Source organism: Hylobates moloch, unplaced genomic scaffold (assembly GCF_009828535.3).
Source record: "Hylobates moloch isolate HMO894 unplaced genomic scaffold, HMol_V3 SCAFFOLD_12, whole genome shotgun sequence".
NCBI classification, from domain to species: Eukaryota; Metazoa; Chordata; class Mammalia; order Primates; family Hylobatidae; genus Hylobates; species Hylobates moloch.
This window is the reverse complement of record NW_026652287.1, coordinates 12,767,423-12,792,422: the sequence shown is the minus strand read 5'-3', so window position 1 is coordinate 12,792,422 and position 25,000 is coordinate 12,767,423. Positions and strand designations below refer to the sequence as shown.

General features: G+C 54.3%; 1 protein-coding gene and 1 pseudogene across 2 annotated transcripts; both read right to left on the bottom strand.

The window, feature by feature from the left end:
• Positions 1–770: 770 nt before the first annotated feature.
• Positions 771–1,606, bottom strand: LOC131380814 (uncharacterized; annotated as a pseudogene).
• Positions 1,596–21,183, bottom strand: RAB35 (RAB35, member RAS oncogene family). 2 transcript variants are annotated; one of them, XM_032168536.2, is made up of 6 exons: positions 20,982–21,182; positions 12,748–12,798; positions 8,181–8,304; positions 3,398–3,522; positions 3,177–3,301; positions 1,596–1,734 (listed from the first exon to the last, which is right to left on the bottom strand). In XM_032168536.2, exons 1-6 carry the CDS (start codon positions 21,031–21,033, stop codon positions 1,606–1,608), a joined length of 606 nt encoding a protein of 201 aa, XP_032024427.1. In that variant the 5' UTR covers positions 21,034–21,182; the 3' UTR covers positions 1,596–1,605. The 2 variants fall into 2 exon arrangements, with proteins under 2 accessions (XP_032024427.1, XP_032024428.1); XM_032168537.2 differs by lacking the exon at positions 3,177–3,301 and having other exon boundaries at positions 1,628–1,734; positions 20,982–21,183.
• Positions 21,184–25,000: the final 3,817 nt, after the last annotated feature.

Sequence of the window (25,000 nt, the reverse complement as noted above, 5' to 3'; positions counted from 1 at the left end):
CATGGAGGAGCTCCCCGACCCCATCCTGTGGCTCCAAAGTGAAGGCCTGTCCCAGAACCACCGGCTTCTGGCAGTTTGGGCAAGTGGAGAATCGGTGAGAAGAAACTCTCAGTTTTTATTGATTAAAAACCCATCCACAGTGCTAACATGGAAACTGCAGTGTGATCTGTGACGTGATTGTCCAATCAGGGCTCTCCCTGGAAATCGCCTAGGAAAGGAAATCTAAGGAAACACATCCTGGTGTTGAACTCAGTTCTTCCCAGGTCACTTGATCCCTGTAGGGGGAGGGGAATGAGGTGTCCGGGCTGGGGGTGGGGGAGCAGTCATCAAGTGCAGATGACCCTGGTTTTTCTCCAGGGCACTGGAGCGTGTTAAAACTGGCCACCCCAGCCATTCCTTCCCACCCGCCAGGAAATCCTCTTGCTACCTTTGTCCTGACAAAGGTTAGGACAGTGACCAGGGCCTGTCCACGGTCCCAACCCAGAGGCCCCAGGCATGCACTCCCCACGGTGCCTGAGGCTGCAGCGTAGACTCCTGACCTCCAGTGCGAGGCAACTCAGACAAGGGTGGGAGGCCCCTTCTCCGCTCCCACCAAGAAAAGCCCAAGAGCCCAGCCCCACAATGGCAGGAAGCCATTCATTTTTTTCTAAAAACAGTGGACACAAAGTGGGGTGGCCTCAACTTTTGCTGCTGTGCCAATCAAACCTCAGGGAAAGAAAATAATTGTGAGGAATTTAATTCACTTGATTTGGCTTCATTTTCTTGATCTGTTAAAATAATGCTCCCATAGCCCCCCTGCCAGCCCCATCTCTGCACGAACCTACCCCGACCTTTCTGTTAGAACTGAAACCTGTTGGTGTAAATGAGAAGCCATGGCTCCCCTGGGTTTGGAGCTCAGAGGCATCTAGAAGGCAGGACAAGAAATCTGTTGGCCAAAGGGCAAGACTGGCCACCTCTGTGGAACTGCAGGGCCTGCCTCGAGACCGGGTTCCCCAGCTCCCAGAATGGCTGTGGTGACAGGAGAACAGGGAGGGAAGGGAGCTGGCACAGGCCCTGGAGAAGGGGCAAGACCCTGTGCGCCGGGGACAGAGGCTGACAGCCTGTCGGAGAGAATGAGCAACGTGGAGCCCACTCCACTGGCACGGGCTGGCCGAAGACGCAGCTAGAACGTGCCGCTGTCTCCTCAGGACGCTGCTTGCAGTAAGATGGGCTGGGGAGGGACGCAGGGAGGGTCCGTTGCAGCAGGCTGGCATCAAGAAGGCAAAAGCCAGAACAGGACGTGGTATGCGGCCGGGTAGAGCAATATACACTATGTACAGACTCTGCGAATCAGTCCGCTCGGTGGGCAGCGTCCTCGCCAGGTCCAGGCGCCTTGGCCGGGGAGGAGGGGGCACCAGTAGGGAAGGGCGGGCTGGTCCAACACCTTCTTGGCACTCGAGGAGGGCAGGGGAGGAAGTGCTGATGGCACCTCCCGATACAAAAACATGGAGAGAATTCTTTAAATAACGGCACGAAACTGAGACTGTCCCCCGAGGAACCTCCGCGGGCCGGGCCTCGGGCTGGGGGAGGGACCGCAGTGCAGTCTCTGCAGTGGACTGGGCGCCATTAGCAGCAGCGTTTCTTTCGTTTACTGTTCTTCGTGAGCTTCACCACATCGTTCTGTTGTTGCTGCTGCTGTTTTGCCAGGTTGTCTTTCTTTGCTCGGAGGACCAGCTCCGTGATGCAGTTGAACATCTGTGGAGAGGAAAGAGGAAGGGCCCGCCTCAGACCTGGCCAGGAGGCCCCTGCTGGCCTGCACGGCTGCCTCCCCGCCTTCCGGGGCCCAGCTCTTTCTACCTGTGCATTTTTGGTATGTATATCTTCAAAGCCTATTCTAGAAGGAGGTGGTGAATTATTTTATTTAAAGGTCAAAAAGGAACAACATTGCTAAAACCCCACCTCTACAAAACACAAAAATTAGCCGGGAGTGGTGGTGCACATCTGCAGTCCCAGCTGCTTGAGAAGCTAAGGTGGGAGGATCACTTGAGCCCAGGAGATCGAGACTACAGTGGGCTGTGAACACACCACTGCACCGCAGCCTGGGTGACAGACTTAGACCCTGACTCAACAAATAAGTAAGTTTGAAAAAAGGAACACCATCAGAGGCCCATGGGCTGTGTGGACTTGGGGAAGTCAATCCCACAGGGGTTTTCCAGTCCTTCTTTTAGAGAGACCAACCCCTTTCCTTCAACTGGAATCTTTTTTTTTTTTTTTTTTTTTTTTTTTGTGAGATAGAGTCTCGTTCTGTCGCCCAGGCTGGAGTGCAGTGGCACGATCTCGGCTCACTGCAAACTCCGCCTCCCGGGTTCACGCCATTCTCCTGCCTCAGCCTCCCGAGTAGCTGGGACTACAGGCGCCCGCCACCTCGCCCGGCTAATTTTTTGTATTTTTAGTAGAGACGGGGTTTCACCGTGTTAGCCAGGATGGTCTCGATCTCCTGACCTCGTGATCCACCTGCCTTGGCCTCTCAAAATGCTGGGATTACAGGCATGAGCCACGGCGCCCGGCCCAGCTGGAATCTTATGACATGACAGATGAAAGTGCCCCGGCTGTTCACAGACATAGGTGACCCGGGGTCTGCCTGCTCCACACCACCTCATGGCATGTGGGGCCCAGAGAGGTGAAGTCACCGCCCAAGGTCATACCAGCCTTGCCCACAGGCCCAGGTGGATAGGCCAGCATCAAGACACCAGCCTGACTTACAAAGGAGCCTGTGCTCCCTGCCGCCGTGTGGCCCATGTGCCCTGAAGCAGTGGGATCCTCGACTTCCACAGGCCTCTGGGCTCCACACACCACAAGGCGGCCAATGAGGCAGAGGACTGGAGTGGAAACTGTGCTTGGCTTTGGTGTGGGACAGAGGTTTACTCAGTCTCTTACTAGCCGGGTGGTGGTCCTTGAGTTACTTCAACACTTGGAGCCTCAGTTTCCCTATTTGAAATGTGGGAATAATTGTACCTACCTCAGAGGACTGTTGAACTATGAACCAAGATCGTTAAAGGGCCCGGCACATAGTAGGCACTCAATAAATGGCAGTTACTATGACATTTTCTGTCGGTCATTTAGATGCCTCAAGCAGGCCAGCAGCAGGGAGAAGGCGGCCACGGGTGTGTGGCAGAGCCAGCGGCCCAGGGCCTCACCTCTTCCACGTTGACGTTCTCCTTGGCGCTGGTCTCGAACAACTGGATGCCCATCTGCCCGGCGAATTTGTAGGCATCTTCTGTCTCCACCACCTTCCGCTCAGGGTCGTCATTCTTATTACCCACTTCAAACGAAGGCAGAGTCAGCGCAGCCCTGAGGGGCGCAGCCGGCTGCCTCTCTCTCCCACCCCACCCCCACCCGGCCCTGAGTGCAGCCTCACCTAATATTCGGCACACATCATCACAGTTCTGGTTGATTTCGTGAAGCCACCGCTTGACGTTGACAAAGGACTCGGCACTGGTGACGTCGTAAACTACAATGACCCCATGGGTCCCCCGATAATACCTGCAGGGCCAGAGTGTGCGGCAGCAAGTCAATCCCGACAGGAGTCACCCCCTTGCCAGGACCCGCCTGCCCACGTCAGGACAGTGACCCAGAAAAGGTGAGGGTGGCCCTGGAGCCTGGGCTCTCACCCAGCCTCGGCAGACGACCCCAATCCACGCCAGGCCAGCAGGAGAGGCTACTACGGCAGCACTGGCTCCCCCTGCCTACCCTGGGCGCCAGCAGGGCAGGAGGACCAGCCCCCAGCAGCAGAGCAGGTCTGAGGAGCCACCTCGTGCTGTTCAGAGTCTGCTGCAGGCTTGAAACATCTCTGAAGTTCTTGCTTTATTTTGGGAAATCAGGCAGTTTTTGTATTTGACATCATGTTATCACTGTCTTTGAACATTCAAAAAAATATTTTCTCCTCAAACCTGTTTTAGAGAATCTTTCCACGAAGCCACACCATCATGACACCCTGGCAAAGTCTGTGCCCCTCCCCTGGGGCAGGTAGGCACCTCCCTTCCTGCTACTCTTGGCTCATCTGTGCAGGTGGCAGGAAAAGCATGGAAGCCACACAAGCATCCAGGGACGGCTGGGGAGAGGGCGCCCAGCAAAGCCATCACCCAAACATGCAGAGCCCAGGGCCAGCCAGGAGGGCCGGAAGGAAGGGGAGGCCCAACTCTCCTCTCCAGACCCCATGTCCCCATTCATCCCAGTGGCGCAGGAGGACATCAATCCCCGGAGGAGGAGGGGGACCACAGCCTCCGCTTCCCCGAGAGCTGTCGAAGAGCCGGAGGCCAGGCAGCAGCCCCGCCCCACACTGTGCAATCAGCCAGAGCTGTCCCTCTGTCCCCTCTCCCCAAAGTTGCAGGGACCTCCACCCCAGGGCTCCTCAGGACACCACACAGACAAACCATGAGTGGATAGGCTGCTTCCTCCTGGCTTTCTGGCTGCCACCTGCCCCAGCCCTAATTACCTCCACCCCCGTGAGGTTCATGGGGACAGCCCAAGCCCCAGTTCAGGAACAGCCCAAGTCAGCGCAGGCTGAGCAAGAATGGGGCAGCCAGGCTGGTGGCTGCAGCTCCATTCCTGTCCACCTGCCCATCAGCTCTCTGGCCAATGCTTCACATCTGAGGCCCGATCTAAGGACAAAGACCAACCTGGCTCCATCTCTGAAAGGCTGGCCTTTGGGAGGGTGCCTGCATTCACCCTGCCATGCCTTGCAGCTTCAACAACTATAGCACACAGGTGGCTAGTCCTTAACTGGGCTGGTCATGAGGAAGAAAGGAGCTAAGCATTATCCCAAGGGCGGGGAGCAGTAAACAGTCGGTATCAGTTCTTCAGCAACATCAATGTGCCTTCAAAGACAATCTGTGGTCCCAGACAGAGGTGGTGGAAGGAAACCAACAGGCAGCTTAGGGGCAGCCCTGAGCATCTTCCCTGATGCTGTGGAGCCACAGGAGCTCCTGCCCAGCCCTGGGACAAAGCCCAACCTGCCCCTGCCACTGCCCCTGCCCCATCCTTGCTCCATCCTCAACCCGACTGCTGGGATCTCTTCCCAGGGCTTCATTCTGCCCACAGCTTTGCTTCCAGGGCAGCATCGCTCCTTGGCTTCAGGGTAGCTGCGACAATCAAGCTGTCTCGGCACTGGGCCCAAGAACTAGCTCTGGCCTTGGCAGCTGCTGCTGAGAGCGCTGGGTCAGCACATGGCGCGGCGTGTCAGACGCCTTCCACAGCAAGGGCGCGCCAGAGCCACAGGAACAGGCGACTGTCCCCTGCCAGCAGAGGAAGCCCAAGGAGTGGATGGCTCTGCAGACTCTCCTTTGCTGAAGATGATCAGAGATGCCAAGAAACGCCTAAGCCATGGCCCCGGCGCAGAGCCCCCGTGGCTCCCTGGGCACCTCCGCCTTATCTGGGGCCCCGGAAAGGGGCTTTATCTGAGAGCAGAGAATTTGTCTGGGGATGAAGTCAGGGCTCAGAGCTCTGGCTAGGAGGAACCAGAGCACCGAGGCTTCCCATGGCCACCAGGAATCACCTTCACTCACAGGGACTCTGCTCTAGGCCAGGCACAGAGCTGGGGGCTTGGTATCCATTACCTTATTAATTTCTGCAGCCACCTGATCCAGCAGACCTCAGGATGGCCATGTGACCAGCGAGGACGTGAGGCTGAGTGCAGTGGCCAGCTGGATGTCCTGGCGCCCAGGGCTGACTCCCAGGCCCAACGCCAGGGCCTTGCCTTCCTTGTCACTTCTCCCCTCACTTCCACCCCACCCGCACCTCTCAGGGCCGGCAAACCTCAGCTTCTGAGAGCAAGAACCCGAGAGGGGGTGACCACAGGGCTCTTTCTCGCCAGGCTAACAGGATGCGGTTTCAGTTTCTCTTTGAATGCCCTGCATCGGAAAAAGTCACGCTACTGCATCCTGACTGCCCCATTCCCGAAAACTCCTCACCTCCCCAAAACTCCTTCCTTCTTTGCCAGTGACCATCAAAGGGCGTCGAGACTTCCAGTGGCCCCTCAGGGTGCCCTGCTGGGCCTCCTGCCTCATGAGGGCCAGAGCGGGACTCTAAGATGGAGCTACCTGTCTGCTTCCCCAGACAGGTGGGACGGCAGCAAGGGCCCAGCCGCTGCCCACAGGCCGCCCCTTCCCAAGCCCCCCAGGGAAAAACCCATGTTGCTCCCAGGAAGCCGAGTGACTCCTCCCCGCCTCCCCACGGAATGGAGGAACCAGTTCACCCTCTTCCCGCCCTGCCCAGTCCAGAAAGCAGCTGACTGCATGGTGGCAGGGAGGGGCTGTGGCTCCTCCTGCTGAAAGAACCTCAGACCCCCCAGGCCCCACTGCCCTGCCCATGGGTTCATTCCTCATGGCCACGGGCCTCTGAACCTCTGCCGCCCTAAACCTCCGCCTGGCTTTAAGGCACAGGATGGGGCAGGAAAGCAGGGGCGCCACCTGCCCAGCCGGTGCAGGGCCTCGGCAGACTCAGGGCCAACCCTGAGTGCCCCCAACCTCCGCCCCGCCGAGTTAGGAGGCTTCATCCTCCCTGGGCCTGTTTTCCTGTCCATAAAACGGAGATAGTCACAGGTCTCTCTACCGGGATTAACCAAAATAAAGCAGCTGAAATCCTAGTGACAGGCCCAACCCAGAGCAAGGATTCGTGAGGTCAGCGCCCAGACTAGCCAACGGCATGAGGGCTTGTCTCGCCTGGGCCTGCAGCCCCAGGCTGCCCAAAGCACTGATGCCAGCCCTGCCCCAGCGTCCTCCGCAGGTTCTCGCTGGCAGCTGCCAAGACATGCAGGCCACAGAGCCCTCGCTCACAGGGCTCATCAACAGTTACCACACAGCACCACACCCGGGCGACCCCGGGACTGGGAGCTCCCAGGGATTCGGGGCATCACGGGCCGCAGCACAAATGTGCTCAGCATAGGGTGAACCCAGTGACAAGCCCTCCGCCTCAGCTCCAGCCCCAGGAGCTGCTCGCCCAGTGCACCTGTCCCTCCTCCAGCAGCCCTGCTCTCCTCCATACTCCCAGCCACCCACAGGGGCACTGCACCCCACACTTCCCACCCTCGGGAGATGCCGAGGGGCCCTGGGTGGGAAGCCAACCTGGGGAGTGCCCGGCTTTCATGCTGTGGGGAGTAAGGGGCCGCTGGCTGGGACTTCCTCATTTGCCTTCCTGAGGTCACTTCCAGAGGAGCTGCTCGAGAAAGCCGAGGAGGTGCCTGTGGAGCCAGACAGCCGCCCCTCACCCTGCACAGGCCACTGTGTGGAGCACCGGCTCGGCCACCGGGAGGGACGCCTCCAGGGCGCCCTCTGTCAAATGGGATGACAGCAGCACCAAGGACACGGAGCTGCCAGACACCACACCCCGGCACGCACGTTGGCGCCTGCAGCAGAGCACCCGGCACCCTCCACATGGAAGCCAATCCCACAGGCAGGCCCTCCAGGAAACGAGCGCAGAGAGCTTCGGCAACTTGCCTAAGGACACAGCCCAACAGCTCCAAATCAGTCCCTTCAGACGCTCTTTCCTAAAACCTGCTCCATTAACAACCCAATAACCAGGAGCCGCTCCGAAGGACACTGCCCATCTGCGCAGGAGCCCAGCTTCCCCCGGGCCTGCAGCTCAGCTACAAAGGCGGGCAACCGGTGGGCGGCCGGATTTCCCAGGAACAGCTTTAAGGGTAGGGAAGGGCCTGCTGACATGCACCAGTGTTTGTCTCTAGACAGCGTCACCTCCAAGGCATCAGTGCAGGTGACGGGAGCCTGCAAAGGCCAACTCCAGCTGCCATAACTGACACCTACCAAGAGGAATTGTCAGTAACTAAGTCCTGGGTGGGCAAGGCACTTCGCAACCCTCTAGCGAGGCAAATGCTATTCTGCTCTCTCTGTAAGGTGATGGCGCAGTGGGCCGGAGGGTCGGCTGACTCTCCAAGGAGACAGAACATGGCCACTGTCCGGCCAGACTCCAGCCAGGGTGCTCAGCGACTCCCCCACAGCACTTCCCTCACATCTTCAGGACCAGGAAGGGTGCAGCCAAACGCCACCTACTACAGCCAACGACAGGCTCACTTCCCGACAGCCTCAGGGACCCACCAGTGACATTTCCACCATGACCAGGCACCAGTCGCTCAACCGTGTCCACAGGTCAGTGGCGCGGGTTGGGTGGGAGTGGGCGGGTGGACTCACGTGGAGGTGATGGTGCGGAAGCGCTCCTGCCCCGCCGTGTCCCAGATCTGCAGCTTCACCTTCTCCCCGTTGATCTCCACGGTCCGGATCTTGAAATCCACTCCGATCGTGGTGATGTAGCTGCCTGCACACACAGGGCAGTTAACGAGGCCCAGCGCGGTATCCTCCCAGGCCCCGAGCCCCATACTGCACACAACACACCCCCAGGCTGCCCCACCCTCCCCACTCATTACATGTGCCTGGTACATTCTAGGTCCCAGGGACACAGCCCTGAACATCCTTGTTCACAAGGCCCCTCCACACACAAGTGAAGGAGGGAGACAGGATGCAAACAAACAAAGGGGACAATTTCCGAGAGTGAAAAGTGACACAAAGGAAATAACACGGAATGGGACCGGCGGGAGCAGGCTCCTTTAGAGTGGCTAGGTAGGGACACGCCAGCTGCGTCTGAGAATGGTAGACCTACAGGCACTCTGGGTTTTTCTTTTCTATTCAATTCAAAGAAAATTTAGGGCCCTCAATTCACTTCCAAACACACAAATAGGTCATGAGCCGTAGTCTGAAAGCCACTGCTCCAGGCAGGGGAGACAGTAGCAAAAACAGCTGTGGGCAGGAGCGGTCACGTGAGGTCAAGTCCGCGGCCCAAGGCAGGCAGAACGTGGTGAGGCCAGATCTTGGACCTGTGTGCCACTTCCAAGAACGTGGACTTTCTCTCGTGTGTGCTGGGGAGGCACCAAAGGGTTTAATCAGGGGCATGAGCTGCTGCATTTTAAATAGCTCTCTTGCAGCATCTGTGGGAAAAATGGATTTTTCTGAGGCGGGGGGACAGTGTCTCATTCTGTCACCCAGGCTGGAGTGAAGTGGGATTGCACCTTTGACCCTCCCCAGGGTCTGATAATCCTCATCCTCCCACCTCAGCCTCCTGAGTAGCTGGGACTACAGGCACGGGCCACCACACCCGGCTAATTTTTGTATTTTTAGTAGAGACGGGGTTTCATCATGTTGCCCAGGCTGGTCTCGAACTCCTGACCTCAAGTGATCCACCTGCCTCAGCCTCCCAAAGTCCTGGGATTACAGGCACAAGCCACCGTGCCTGGCCTGAAAGATGGATTTGAGGAGAATTTCTAGCTGGTCTAATTGTCCAGTCCAGCTTTCCAAAGCCTGACACTAGGAAGGGCACAGCTTCTCACTCCATTTGGGGCTTATGTTATAACAGTGCAGGAGACACCACACACACACACAATTATGTGAAATGTGGCAAGGGCGTAAGAAAGGTCAAATTCCAAGGTGGGGTGGGGAACAAGGCAGGCTTCAGGGAGGACGTCACATCTGGGCCTAGCTTGAAAGAACAGGTAAGACTTCAAAGGTTGAGATTAGGTAGGGGAACGACATCCCACTCAAAAGCAAATAGCTGAGGACGACACGCAACCAGAACACATTCAGAAAAGCGGCCAGCACCCAGGCTCTTCCAGCCAGGGGAATGCCAAGGAGTGCGGCTCACCACCTAGCATAGTTAGGCTCCCCAGAAACAGCTGGTGGCTAACGAACCAGCAAGCCAAAGAACAAAAGAATGACCAGGGGGTAGGAGGAAGCCAGAAAGGCGAACTGAAAACAGTCTATGAGCGCAGTGGTTCTCAGCGGGGATGACCGTCCCTCCAAAGGACACTCAGCAATGTCTGGAGGCATTTTTGGTTGTCACAGCAGCGGGAGGGGACGTGTTGCTGGCATTTAGTGGGTGGAGGCCAGGGATGCTGCTCAACATCCGTCAACACGCTGGACAGCCCCACAACAAAAATCACAGGGCCCAGACCCGGCACGCTGACTCACGCCTGTAATCCCAGCACTTTGGGAGGCCGAGGTGGGCGGATCACGAGGTCAGGAGATCGAGACCATCCTGGCTCACATGGTGAAACCCCGTCTCTACTAAAAATACAAAAAATTAGCCGGGCGTGGTGGCGGGCGCCTGTAGTCCCAGCTGCTTGGGAGGCAGGAGAATGGCATGAACCCGGGAGGCGGAGCTTGCAGTGAGCCAAGATCACACCACTGCACTCTAGCCTGAGCGACAGAGCGAGAGTCTGTCTCAAAAAAAAAAAAAAAAAAAAAAAAAAAAAAAAAAAATCACAGGGACCAAAGAGTCAACAGTGTCCAAGTGAAGAAATCTTACTGTAAACTCTGCGTGGGTGAGAGGGGGCCACTGAGGTTTTTAAACAGAGAAAAGACCCTGCCAGACACACACGAGTGGTTCAGGATGGGTAGGGGTTGCCAGGCTTCCAGGTAGAACCAACAGTAAACTGAGATGCTGGTAGTAGAAGTAGAAAGGTGGGAAGAGATTGCAACAACGAGCCCTCCAAGCACTGAACACTGATTGGGATGGGGAGGGAGGAGGCCATTAAGGAGGAAGAGGAGCATTTTTCAGCGTAATTAGAGGCCGTTAATCAGCTATCATTCTTGAACAGAAGGTTAACAGCCAGTCACAACAAATAGCTGGTATTTATTGAGCAACTACTTAGTCCCAGGCACTGCAACCTGCTCTATCTCAGGTCATCCTATAACGATCCCATGGGGAAAGGACCATTATGATTTCTACTTTACACGTGAACTGAGGCTTCTACTTTACACATGAACTGGCTCAAGGTCACACAGAGAAGCCATCTCTTTCCAACACCACACCACCAGTGAGATTGCAGGGCCATGTCAAGGAAAGAAAGGGGGCAAAACCCACTTCTCCATCAAGAGAGGCATCAGCTATGGAATCACTTTCTTTTTCTTTTTTTCTTTTTTTTTTTTTGAGCGGAGTCTCACTCTGTCGCCAGGCTGGAGTGCTGTGGCAAGATCTTGGCTCACTGCAACCGACTCCCTGGTTCAAGCGATTCTCCTGCCTCAGCCTCCTGAGTAGCTGGGATTACAGGCACACGCCACCACACCCAGCTAATTTTTTTTTTTTTTTTTAGTAGAGACAGTTTCACCATATTGGCCAGGATGGTCTCAATCTCCTGACCTCATGATCCACACGCCTGGGCCTCCCAAAGTGCTGGGATTACAGGCGTGAGCCACCGTGCCCAGCAAATGGAATCACTTTCTAAAGGCAGCCCAGCCATGTCAGAGGGAATTCTCCACAAGATAATCAGAGATGTCAACCCCACCCAAAGCATCTGTAATGAACCTGATTTTTTTCTTTGTTTGTTTTTTGAGATGGAGTCTCACTCTGTCGCTCAGGCTGGAGTGCAGTGGCGCAATCTCAGCTCACTGAAACCTCCCCCTCCCGGGTTCAAGCAACTCTCCTGCCTCAGCCTCCCAAGTCGCTAGGATTATAGGTGCGCAACACCACGCTCAGCTAATTTTTGTATTTTTAGTAGAGATGGGGTTTCACCATGTTGGTCAGGCTGGTCTCGAACTCCTGACCTCATGATCCACCTGCCTCAGCCTCCCAAAGTGCTGGGATTACAGGCGTGAGCCACCGCGCCCGGCAGAACCTGATGTGTTTGACAAACAAAAATGTGTTCAATCTTACCAGTGATTAGGGAAATACAAATGTGAACAAGTTAGCCCTTTTTGCCTATCAGCTCAGCAAGAATGAAGACAGCTACTAAGATCCAGCACTGACCAGGGTTGACAAGGGGCACTTTCCACCCTTCAGTGGGACTGTGGATTAAATGACTCCAGCTTCTTTGAAAAGCAGGTTGGCAGTGCATACACCCTGTAAGCCAGTAACCCCACCTCTACAGAAACACGTGCACGAGAATAAGTATCAGCTGGGCACGGTGGCTCACGCCTGTAATCCCAGCACTTTGGGAGGCCGAGGCGGGTGGATCACCTGAGGTCAGGCGTTCGAGACCAGCCTGACCAACATGGTGAAACCCTATCTCTATTAAAAATACAAAAATTAGTCGAGCATGGTGGCAGGCGCCTGTAGTCCCAACTACTCGGGAGGCTGAGACAGGAGAATTGCTTGAACCCAGGAGGCAGAGGTTGCAATAAGCCGAAATCGCACCACTGCACAGCACTCCATGACAGAGCATGACTCCATCTCAAAAAAAAAAGAATAAATATCGCCTATATCCTAAGTAGCTAAGCATCGCTGAAAACACAACCAGAAGTCAGGCACGAGGTAACAGCAGCGCCAGTGCACCATATGGTGTCTCCAAGCACAGAAAGCCCCACCGCACTCAGATGAACCACAAAGGCCTGCATGTGGAGCGCAGAAAGAAATCGGAAAGACACACGCTGACCACAGGCTGCCAGGGAGGCACAGGGGGCAGGAGCAGGGACCGTGTCCCAGGTGGCACCATAGACGCTGTTATGGGAATCTTCCTGTTTGGACCCTGGGTGGGAAAATGATGGGCCAGCCAAAGGGTTTTGGTGAGCAGGTGCATTAGACAGACCACAGAGGCTTCTGACAGAAGTGCCACAAGGTCCTAAGCCCCACTCCATCTTCTTCCCTCCTCTGGCAACCAGAATGAGACAGTTCCCAACATTAGGCAGAGGCAACTGTGTTCCGGTGCCAGGGAGGGGATGTCAACAAACAAACAAAAATGACACCCCTGCAGCACTGCAGGGGAGGACTCACCTGAGAAAGTGTTGTCTGCAAAACGCAACAGTAAACTGCTCTTGCCCACACCTGCAAGAGAGAAAGCACTGCGATCAGGGGGGCAGGTGGGTCCCCTCCCCACAGCCCCGGCCCTTCTTCCGGGAGAGGATGCCTCAGTCCCAACTCTTAAGAAGCTCAGTGGGACCCAGCTCACTTCTCAATGCTCTTTCCACCTCCCTGAGCGGCCACACACCAAGAACATCTCTTCCACTCGATCCCTGACCTTTTTCTTCGTCCTTGTGTAACACAAGCTGCTCCCAAATCCCCTGGGGGAGAGATGAGAAAGGGACTGGTGCCCAGGCCCTGGGCTGAGGGCTGGCCCAAAGGGAGACGCCAGACGACAAAGCAGAATGAAGGTCAACCACATGAAATGGCCCCCAAGTGCGTCTGCAACACAGTCCCTAGAAAAGTGCACAGCACGTTACAGCACATCAGTTAGGCAGCCGCCCAAAATGAAAAGCTGTAGAGCGGGAAAGGACCCTTGAGATCATTAGGGCTATTTTGCAGGTGAGGAAACCGAGGCCCACATAGCTAGAACTCAATGGCTACCATCTTTCTGGCTGATGTCCCTGTCGGGTGGGCTGGTGGAGTGCAGGGTCTGCCTTATACCCATCAGGGCAGCAGCCCACATGTGCTCAGACCACGCACAGCCACAGCAGCTCCTAGCTGCTTAGAGCACAAACAGGTACACATCTGGCCTCCCCCACTTTTTTTGTAAAGAAATGGGGTTTCAGGCCGGGCGCGGTGGCTCATGCCTGTAATCTCAGCACTTTGGGAGGCCGAGGCGGGCGGATCACCTGAGGTCGGGAGTTCAAGACCAGCCTGACCAATATGGAGAAACCCCGTCTCTACTAAAAATACAAAATTAGCTGGGCGTGGTGGCACATGCCTGTAATCCCAGCTACTCGGGAGGCTGAGGCAGGACAATCACTTGAACTCGGGAGGCGGAGGTTGCAGTGAGCCGAGATCATGCCATTGCACTCCAGCCTGGGCAACAAGAGCGAAACTCGGTCTCAAAAAAAAAAAAAGAAATGGGGTTTCATTCAGTCACTCAGGCTGGAGTACAATGGTGCAATCATGTCTCACTGCAGCCTCCAACTCCTAGGCTCAAGTGATCCTCCAGCCTCAGCCTCCCAAGTAGCTGGGACCACACGTGCACACCATCATGCCCTGCTAATTTTTTTATTTTTAGTAGGGACAGAGCCTTGCTACATTGCCCAGGCTTATTTTTTTTATCTTTTGTAGAGACGAGGTCTTGCTATGTTGCCCAAGTTGGTCTCAAACTTCTGGCCTCAAGCAACCCTCCCGCCTGGGCCTCCCAAAGTGCTGGGATTACAGGCATGAGCCACTGAGCCCAGACCTCTCCCCTTGACTTCAACTCACAGTGCTTTCAGCCTGCCTAGTGCACCTGTTTCATATCCTCCTATCCTGTCCCCAATCTCCAACACCCCTGAGGCCAGCCAGGTTAATTGACCACAAAGAATTCACATGCATGGGGCTGTGTGTGTGGTGAGCCCTTGGATGCCTCTTTGATTATAATTCTGGCCACATCTCTTGAGATGAGGAAGCTCAGACTCAGAGTGGCTGGCCTAAGTGCCTCTGAGAGCAGCAGCAAAGCTGAGATCCGCATCCAGGCCGGACTCCTCCAGAGTGCTAACACTCCTCCCAATACACATTGCTGGGAGTCTTGCATCTGGTTCAGGAAGTTTGGAAAAAATGACCTGTGGGGGCTCCGACATCTCACTCCTGTTAGATTTTTAATGAAAATGCCACGAAAGCTATGAAACCCCCTGAAACAAAGTGCAGATTTGAGCCTAGGTGTCTGTTCATGGGAGAAGCCCATAGCATTTTTTTTTTTTTTTTTTTGGAGAGACAGGGCCTTACTCTCTCTCTCAGGCTGGAGTGCAGTGGTGCGATCATAGCTCACTCTAATCTTGAAATCCCCAAGTACTACAGGTGTGCGCCACCACACCCAGCAAACTTTTAAAAAATTTTTTGTAGAGATGGCCTCTCACTATGTTGCCCAGGCTGGTCTCAAACTCCTGGCCTCAAGCAATCTGCCTGCTTCCGCCTCCCAAGGTGCTGGGCTAACAGGCCTGAGCCACTGCCTTCGGCCCCACAACTTTTATTAGATTCTCAAGAAGGGCACTGCCTCCACCTGCACTCTACCAAGTAACCAAAGTGGCAAGCCACCGTTGCAGTTGTATTTCCCTAAGCCTAACCCCAGCATCCTCTCTGGGCAATCCTCTAAAGATCTCTTCTGGGAGCTTCTCTTGGTGAGCGAGCTGCCCCGGGATGCCCAGAAGAACTTGTTTCACTGAGTAAGCCTGGGTCCTACTTTCCTAAAGACAGGCCAGGGTGAGGCTCTCCTGGGCAGGCAGATGCTGCTCAGCCCGGGCCTGCAAGGCTCATGCTCAGGGCCACTTCCTCCTTGCTCCGCTGTGAGGCTTCCTGCTGAGCTCAAGGAGAGCCCGAGTCCCGGGTTGGGCCCTTCACGGCGCTGTGCCCAACACCAGCACCCCACTGGCCTCGCCGCCTCCTCTGCTTCCTCCTGGAGCCTTCTGGGTCCAGCTTACTCAGCTAAAAGCTTGAGTCTGGGAGTTCCTCTAGGACAGAGCCCTCGCCTCACCCGCCCTGTGCATTCACAGGGCTGTAAGCCAGGCCCAGCACTTAGTAGGTGCCAACCAAACACTGCTTAATGAATTTCTGCCTAAACAAACGCCCGCCACACCGACAGCTCTGCTATCCAGCGCTCCCACTGCAGCACAGCAGGCGCCTCAGCAGGGGTTTCCAAACTTCTGCAGGGCAGCAGAATCCTTTTCTTCATCCAAGCTCTACCCAAATCCCATGTCTAAAACAGCTCTCTCTGCAATGACACAGCAGTATCCCCTCCAGCTTGGCCTCTCCAGGTCCCCATACTGTCCCCAGGCGTCTCAGCAGAGCAGTTAAAAGCCACTAGGCTGGCCAGGCGCAGTGGCTCACGCCTGTAATCCCAGCACTTTGGGAGGCCAAGGTGGGCAGATCACGAGGTCAAGAGATCGAGACCATCCTGGCCAACATGGTGAACACCCCATCTCTACTAAAAATACAAAAATTAGCCGGGCGTGGTGGCGTGTGCCTGTAATCCCAGCTATTCGGGAGGCTGAGGCAGGAGAATCGCCTGAACCCAGGAGGCAGAGGTTGCAGTGAACTGAGATCGTGCCACTGCACCCCAGCCTGGGTGACAGAGGGAGACTCCATCTCAAAAAAAAAAAAAAAAAAAGCCACTAGGCTGCAGAAAGACCACAACCATCACCACATTATCTGCTGCTTTGGACCTGACACCAACCTCTGACACTGCTCTCCCTTTGAGAGGAACAGAAACCCACCCCAAGAAACGCTACCTCCTAAATATCCCTGGAAGAGGCTTCCTCGGAAACACAAGCTGCAGCCATTACCCCACACCACCAGTGTCAGGGCAGGAGCAGAGGGCACCCGCCAACCTTCACCACAGCCACCGCCGAGGCTGCCCAAGGGCCACATCAGCGTGACCCCAACCAGTCCAGCCTGTCATTCTTTTTTTTTTTTTTTTTTTTTTAAATGGAGTCTCACTCTGTTGCCCAGGCTGGAGTACAGTGGCGCGATCTTGGCTGCAACCTCCACCTCCCAGATTCAAGCGATTCTTTTGCCTCAGCCTCCTGAGTAGCTGGGATTACAGGCGCCTGCCATCATGCCCAGCTAATTTTTTGTATAGTTAGTAGGGACAGGGTTTCACCACGTTGACCAAGCTAGTCTCGAGCTCCTGACCTCAAGTGATCCGCCTGCCTCACGCCTATAGTCCCAAAGTGCTGAGATTATAGGAGTGAGCTACTGCTCCCGGACTTTTACCCCTGGCTGCTGTATCTGGTCCTCACCACGCCAGCCGCACACACGTCTTCCCTTCCCCCAGCTCCTGCCTGGGCTCTGGCCCCCTCACTCCTCTCTGCTTCAGTTCCACCTCTTGAAGAGCCCTAGACCTTTCAGTGAAGTGTTCTCGATATATTTTTTTTTGGAACAGGGTCTTGCTCTGTTGCTCAGGCTAAAGTGCAGCAGCATGATCATAGCTCATTGCAGTCTCAACCTCCCAGACTCAAGAGATCCTCCCACCTCAGCCTCCCAAGTAGCTGAGACCACAGGCGTGCACCACCATGCCCTGCTAATTTTCTTATTTTTTGTTGAGACAGGGTCTCCCTATGTTGCCCAGGCGGGTCTCAAACTCCTGAGCTCAAGCGATCCTCCACCTCGGCCTCCCAAAGTGCTGGGATTACAGGTGTGAGCTACCATGCCTGGACCTTTTTGTTTTTTTTTTGAGACAGTGTCTCATTCTGTCACCCAGGCTGGAGTGCAGTTGTGTGATCCTAACTCCCTGTAACTTTGAACTTCTGTGTTAAAACAATCTTCCTGTCTCAGCCTCCCACATAGCTGGGACTACAGATGTGCACCACCACGCCCAACTGAAATTTTTTTTTTTTTGAGATGAAGTCTTGCTCTTGTCCCCCAGGCTGGAGTGCAGTGGCACGATCTCGGCTCACTGCAACATCCGCCTCCCGGGTCCAAGTGATTCTCCTGCCTCAGCCTCCCAAGTAGCTGGGATTACAGGTGCGTACCACCACACCCAACTAATTTTTTGTGTTTTAAATAGAGACGGGGTTTCACCATGTTGGCCAGGCTGGTCTCGAATTCCTGACCTCAGGTGATCTGCCCACCTCAGCCTCCCAAAGTGCTGGGATTACAGGCGTGAGCCACTGTGCCCAGCCTTTTTTTTTTTTTTTTTTTTAGAGATGGGGTCTCACTATCACTATCACTATGTTGCTCTCACTATGGTCTCAAGTTCAAGTGTTCCTCCCGCCTCATCCTCCCAAAGCACTAGGATGAACTACTGTCCCCAGCCATGTTCTCAATTTTAATCCTGCTTCAGCCACCACCTCACTGTATAACCTCACACAAGTAACGCCCCCTCTCTGAGCCTCAGTTTACTCATCTGTCAAGTGAAGGGCTAACTCCATCTCCGAATGAGGATGGCTGGCCTGAGGGATGCAGACGAAATGCTGTTATAAATCAAAGCCAGTGTCAAGAGAGTGTAAGAGAAAGTATAGAAAATACAGAACTGGCCGGGCGTGGTGGCTTACGCCTGTAATCCCAGCACTTTGGGAGGCCGAGGCGGGCGGATCACGAGGTCAGGAGATAGATGCCATACTGGCTAAAATGGTGAAACCCCATCTCTACTAAAAATACAAAAGATTAGCCGGGCATGGTGGCGGGCGCCTGTAGTCCCAGCTACTTGGGAGGCTGACGCAGCAGAATGGCGTGAACCAGGGAGGCGGAGCCGGCAGTGAGCCGAGATCGCGCCACTGCACTCCAGCCTGGGCGACAGAGCGAGACTCCATCTCAAAAAAAAAAAAGAAAAGAAAATATAGAACCTCCGGCACAATGAAGGGATGCAGAGGTCGAGGGAATCCATTGCAGAAGCATCCACAATGTGCAGAGTGGGCAGAACTCTAGATTTATGAAGAAAGAAACCAGCATTCATGGAGGGCCTATTGTTTGCCAGCCCTGACATGAGCTGCTCGCACACGTATTAGCACTGAGGTGCAGTAGCTCCCGGCTTTGCCCCTGCTGAGCTGTGTGATTTGGGGCAAGTAAGTCACCTCCTCTGAGCCTCAGTTTCCTTTTTTTTAAGACGGAGTTTCATTCTTGTTGCCCAGGCTGGAGTGCAATGGTGCAATCTTGGTTCACTGCAACTTCCACCTACCAGGTTCAAGCGATTCTCCTGCCTCAGTCTCCCAAATAGCTGGAATTACAGGCACATTTCACCATGCCCGGCTACTTTTGTATTTTTAGTAGAGACGAGGTTTCATCATGTTGCCCAAGTTGGTCTCAAACTCCTGACTTCAGGTGATCCGCCCGCCTCGGCCTCCCAAAGTGCTGAGATTATAGGCGTGAGCCACTGCGCCCGGCCTTAAGCCTTAGTTTCCTTATTTGACAAGTCACACAGGCCGCGGGTGAGAATAAGCATCTGTGAAATTGTTCGATATATCTTAAGGAGGCATTCACACAAGGAGCCCAGTTCAGGGGAGTGTGTGATGTCAGTCTCTGGGCTCAGCTGCCAAAGCTTAGTCTGGACTTCCATGGCTACCATCTCCCAGCTTTGAGTATCTCAATGCCGGGAGAAATCAAAAAGCACAGCATCTATCTCCTCTGCACAACCTACGCCTACATGGCTGACCTAGGAGCTAGACCACATAAATCTCGACCCAATGAGTCTTCTCCCACACCTGACTTCGGAGAGAAAAATCAATCCATGACACAAAATGTACTGTGAGAAAGCGGGCCAAACCCATCTCCTGGGCTTTACAGAGGAGAAGAGCCAACAAGCTGCATCTTCCTGCTGAGTTTAGGCTTTTCACTGTTGGGTATCATAGCAGAGGTCCAAGATGTCTTGCAGAGGGATAAAGGCTCCTGACCACGGCAGGCTGTCACTCCAAAAAGAGAGAAATGGCCCCAGTGCCAGTCCCTCAGAACCCAGGCCAGGGCTGCAAGGAAATCATGTAAAGGAAGAAGCCTCAAGACCCTGAAGAATACCAAAAGCCATCTCCAAGAGAACACTCCACAGCTTGCCTGGTTTCCCTTCATTCAAACCATAACCAGTCAGTCCTCCATTTTTCTACCTCCTTCCCCAACTTCAGTTACTCTTCCATCTCCCTGGTTAGCCCCCAGCTTTCCCCCTTACCTCTCCCCTCCTCCAGCAACCACGGAAACCTCAGCCATCCTTCACCTGATCCAAACCACCAACCACATCTCCATCCAGCTTTACAAGGGAGGCCAAAACCACCCACTTTCCTGACCTAGCTCTGCCATCGCTACCCAACACTCCTACATCCCAAGTCTCACCGCTCACTTGATTTGATCCCCTTTCCTTAACAGTCCATGGGCTCTACCACCAGCCTGGCCTCTGCCTCCAATCACAAGACATCCCTTCCCACACTCAGCTCAGGTCTGGTCTACAAACTGAGCATGCTCCCAAGACTCTTTCATGAACATCGTATAACCCCAGCATCTCAGTTTCGCTCCCATAAACCTTCTGGGGCCTGCCTCCCCTGACCTCTTGGTCACTCCATAAACCTGCTCACCTGCCACACTCCAAACAGCTCTAAAACCCTCCACCTTTTCCCAGAAACCAGTCTACCTTTTCGAAGGACACTTAATATTCATTCATTCATTCTGCAAATATGTCTTAAGCACTTACTGGGTGCCAGGCACTGTTCTAGGCACTGGAGCTAGAGCAGTGATCAGAGCTAGGAGCCCTCAAGCAGTGTGTGTGTGTGTGTGTGTGTGTGTGTGTGTGTGTGTGTGGCCAAAGCACTTTTATAATTTTGGCTGTCCCATCCCCAGGACCCCTCTGTATATAGTAGTGTAACAGCAAACAGTGACAACTCACTATGTGCCAGGAGCTGTGAGCAACACTGCAGAATCTCACTTAATACTCACATCAACCCCATAAGGCAGATCCAACTATCATTCCATTTTACAGATGAGGAAACTGAACCACGCAGAGATACAATAATCCAGTGGGAATGTGCCAGACCCTGTGCAAAGCCTTTTATCCGACTTACCTCATTTAAACCTCACGGCAATCCCATGAGGCAGGTTCTGAGAACGTCCTCATTTTAGAGGGGAAGAAACTGACGCTTACAAAGGATACTGATGATAATGACAATAGTGAATATTTACTTCGAGCTTACTTAACCGGGTAGGGCGCTAAGCACTTTTCCTACTTTATCCCATCGAAGCCTCACACCGCCCAGGGAGGCACATCCCCACTTCTCAGATGAGGGAACTGAGGCTCAGGACGGCGAAGCAGCTTGCCCAAGGTCAGCGTGAGGCAGGTGGTAGTCCTGAGACTCGAACCCAGGTCTCTCCAATTCCAGAGATCGCGCGACTTGACCAAGGTCACACGTGAGGCAGGAACAGGCGCGATGACTAGACCCGGCACGCTCGGCCCCTCCGCCCGGCGCCCCAACCTCCCCTCGGCGCGGCCCGGAGCCCCTCGGCGCACCCCTGGGGCCCAGACCGCCGGGCTGCCCCGCCCGCCCGCCCCGCACGGGCCGGCACCTCCCCGCCCTCCTGCCGCCCCGAGGCCCCCGCGGGCCGCGCCCGGCAGGGCCCGCGCCGCCTCCGGCCGCTGCGGCCCTCACCGCTGTCGCCGATGATGAGCAGCTTGAAGAGGTGGTCGTAGTCCCGGGCCATGGCGGGCGGGGGCGGTGCGCGCGGGCGGGCGGGGTCGGTACTGGCCTCGCGATCCGCAGCTCCCTCCGGGCTGCTCCGGCAGCGGCGGATCCACTTCCCGAACAAACAGCCGGAACTGACAGAAACACCTCCCTCCGCTCCCCCTCCTCCTCCTCCTCAGCAGCCGCCGCAGCTACCACCGCCTCCCTCCTTCCCGCCCCGCCCCACCACTGCGCAGGCGCAGCGTCTGGCACCGCCTTGCGCAGCCGCAGCCCGAGCCGGCCGCGCCCGAGCCGCGCACGCGCCCTGACAGAGTCCCAGCGAGCGCGGGCGCGTCTTTCTCGCGTCTACTCGGGGAGCGTCGCCGCCGCTGCCCTGGCCGCTGAGAGCTTGTGGAGCCGAGCCGCTGTCGAGTCCCAGCGGAAAGAAGCCCAAGGTGCCGGAGAAGCCTGGTCGTGGACGTCCTCGCTCCCTCATCTTCGAGACCCGCACGCCCTGCGGAGAGGAAATCACAGGCACGCCGCGACCGTGGGGCGGGGCTCGCGCGAGCTCCGGGTTTCCAGAGTCCGGGGCCGGGGCCAGGGCCATAGAAGGCAGAGTCGCGCGGGGAAGGCCCGGTACCCCGCCCCTTCCGCACCGACCCCGGCCCAGCGCCTGTGGACTGGACGCAGAGGGCGGCGGGCGGCTGCCGAGTTGGACAGAACGGGAGCTGCCGGCGGGAGCAGAGCTGCGAGGAGGTCGCCTTTGAGGGCAGCGCGGGGTCGAAATCCCATCCCAGTGCTGTGACCTCTTGGAGCCCACATTGCCTCTTTGGTGGAGGGGAGGGAGTGGTCCAGTTCGGAGCCGAGCCTGGGAGCTGAATGACCCAGTGTGCAAGGCACACCTCGGAGACCGAAAGCAACCGCTCCCCCGGCTTCAATTTCACACCACCTGCAGATAGACATCTCAGAATCTGCGGCTAGGAAGATCTGGGCCGCCAGAAGCTAAACGTGTGCATTTTATCATCAGCCCCCGGTTTCTCGTTTTAGAGTGAGTTCCCACCTGCCCTACCTAAACTGACCTGAAACGGAAGGTTGTATGTCCCACGGCCATCCTCACTGCAGAACTGCAGAGGGTTTTAAGCTCCTTATTACCTGTTTCTTATAACCCTGTCCCTTTCCAGGCGAGTATTTATTGGATATTTCTACTTGTTTTATCAAACTTCCTTTTCTTTTGACTTTATAAAAAAGCAATGCCGGGAGGCTGAGGCAGGAGAATCGCTTGAACCCCGTAGGCGGAGGTTGCAGTGAGCTGAGACCTCGCCATTGCACTCCAGTCTAGGCAACAAGAGCGAAACTCCGTCTCAAAACAACAACAAAAAAACAATGCTCGTCCTTAAAATTATGTGCAGAAGTTTACTGAAAAGTACAAGTTACTATTTTTCCTTCTGAAGCACTCCTCACAGGTAACCCCTGATAGTTTCACAGGTAACCTTAAAATGCTTAACACATTTGTTGAATGAATAAGTGCCCCCCAGTGAATTTCCTTTGCCTGTACAAACATATATGTACATACCTTGCTTTTTCTCTTTAACAGTACACTTTTATCATTTAACATCTGCGTGGTATGGTACTCCATCCGATGGTTGTACTATTATTTAACCACTCCGCTATTAATAGACATTCATGTTGTTTATATTTTTTGGTTATAATAAACATTGTTGCAGGCGGGATCATTGAACAACACATGGCGTGTCTGACTCAAGCCTTGAGTTGTTTTTCCGGGAGCTGAGAATCAGTGTGGTGATGTCGAAAGAACATGAGCTTGGAATCTGAAGGTACTAGCTAGGGAGAAGAGCTGCTCATGTGCTCCCGATAGAAAGTCCCCGTTGGTCGGGAAGGTTAGGGCCATCCTCTGACTCAGCAGTTTTAGGAAATAGAGGGGAAGAAGGAAGCCTCAGTGGAGCCACCAGGGAGGCAGGCCGAGCCCTAACCAGCCGGCTAGGCTGTAGGTCCTCCCAGTTCATTTTCACAACCTGGGCTGGTGTCGGGAAGACTTTCGTTCCAATGCTAGCTTTGGAATCCTGGCCTCCATCCCTTAAAAGCTTTGTGATGTGGGTAAGTCACATCACACTATCTCAAAGCCCCCGTTTCCTCACAGAATGGTTGTTTTAGAGTTATGTTTGTAAATTACCTGGCACATGTAGGCATGTGACAGACTGTAACCAATGTTACTCAAGGTCATTTTGCACTGATTCATACTTTGAGCCATTTCCTACTGTAGACTCTAGCACACATTTTCAAGGCAGCTTCTTGATAATAAGGCTGTAAGATATTTTTGGGAAATAAATCCAAACTGGCCATTAAAACCAGATTCCTGACTTTGCCTGGATGTGTCATCTGGAAAGCAATTGGCATGAATTCCTTCATTTCTTTGGTAACTATTTAATGAGTGTTTATGTGCCACGGATTGCAGAGGATATAAGAACAGAGCCATAGGCCGGGCGCTGTGGCTCACACCCGTAATCCCAGCAGTTTGGGAGGCCGAGGCGGGAGGATCACGAGGTCAGGAGTTCAAGACCAGCCTGGCCAAGATGGTGAAACCCCGTCTCTACTAAAAATACAAAAATTAGCCGGGCACGGTGGCAGGCACCGGTAATCCCAGCTACTCGGGAGGCTAAGGCAGGAGAATCGTTTAAACCTGGGTGGCAGAGGTTGCCGAGATCGCACCACTGCACTCCAGCCTGGGTGACAGAGCAAGACTCCGTCTTAAAAAAAGAAAAAAAAAAAAAAAAAAGAGGAACAGGGCCTTTTCTCACCAGTTTACAGCCTCATCAGACTTAAGACATACTCATGAGGAAATCGAAAGTATAAGACAATACAGTAGATAGAAAAGCTGTCAAATATGCAGTCTAGACCAGAGGAGGATAGCTATAGCTTTTAGTTAGAATGATGGGGAGGAGATTTTATCATAAAGATGTCATAATGGCACTGGAATAGGAGAGCTCTGAGTGTCTATTTAGACACTCCCTGTCACAGCCTATGAGAATCATCATTTGGCTTGGAGGGGAATTCCCTGCAGGCCAGGGTATGTCCCTGGCATCTCAAAATGAATCTCTGAGGACATTTTCTTCTGGAAACATTGTTAGACATTTATTTAAACTACAGTTCAATGATGACTTATGTTAAGCTGTCTTTCTCCTTCTCACTGTATACATATGTAAACTTGTGTGACCTAAAGGATCAGTGTGTCCCATAATGGGAAACTTTGTTCCACTGCTCTGAACAGCTAACTTAAGGGATGAACTTTTGCAACACCACCTGTTTGCACATTAGAAACTATTTATATGATGAGGAGGCATTGAAAGTTTTTGAGCAAAGAAGCAATCTCAAACTATTTTAGTGAAGTAATCTGGCAGGAGTATGCAGGATGGATTTCAGCTGCAGAGCTTTAAAGGTTATTGCTGGCCGGGCGCAATGGCTCACGCTTGTAATCCCAGCACTTTGGGAGGCCGAGGTGGGCGGATCACGAGGTCGGGAGATCGAGACCACAGTGAAACCCCGTCTGTATTAAAAATACAAAAAAAAATTAGCCGGGCGTGGTGGCGGGCGCCTGTAGTCCCAGCTACTCGGAGAGGCTGAGGCAGGAGAATGGCGTGAACCTGGGAGGCGGAGCTTGCAGTGAGCCGAGATCGCGCCACTGCACTCCAATCTGGGTGACAGAGCGAGACTCCGTCTCAAAAAAAAAAGAAAAAAAAAAGATAAAGGTCATTGCTGAAGCCTGGGTGTAAGGTAACAGCAGGGACAGATGCAAAAGACAATAAGCAAACTTATAAACTAGACAAAGCATCTTCCAAAAAAAAAATCACGTAATTTACCTGGTAACTGGATTCATTCCTTAATTCAGTAAATATTAAGTGGCCGGGTGCAGTGGCTCACGCCTGTAATCCCAGCACTTTGGGAGGCCAAGGCAGCTGGATCATGAGGTCAGAAGATCAAGACCATCCTGG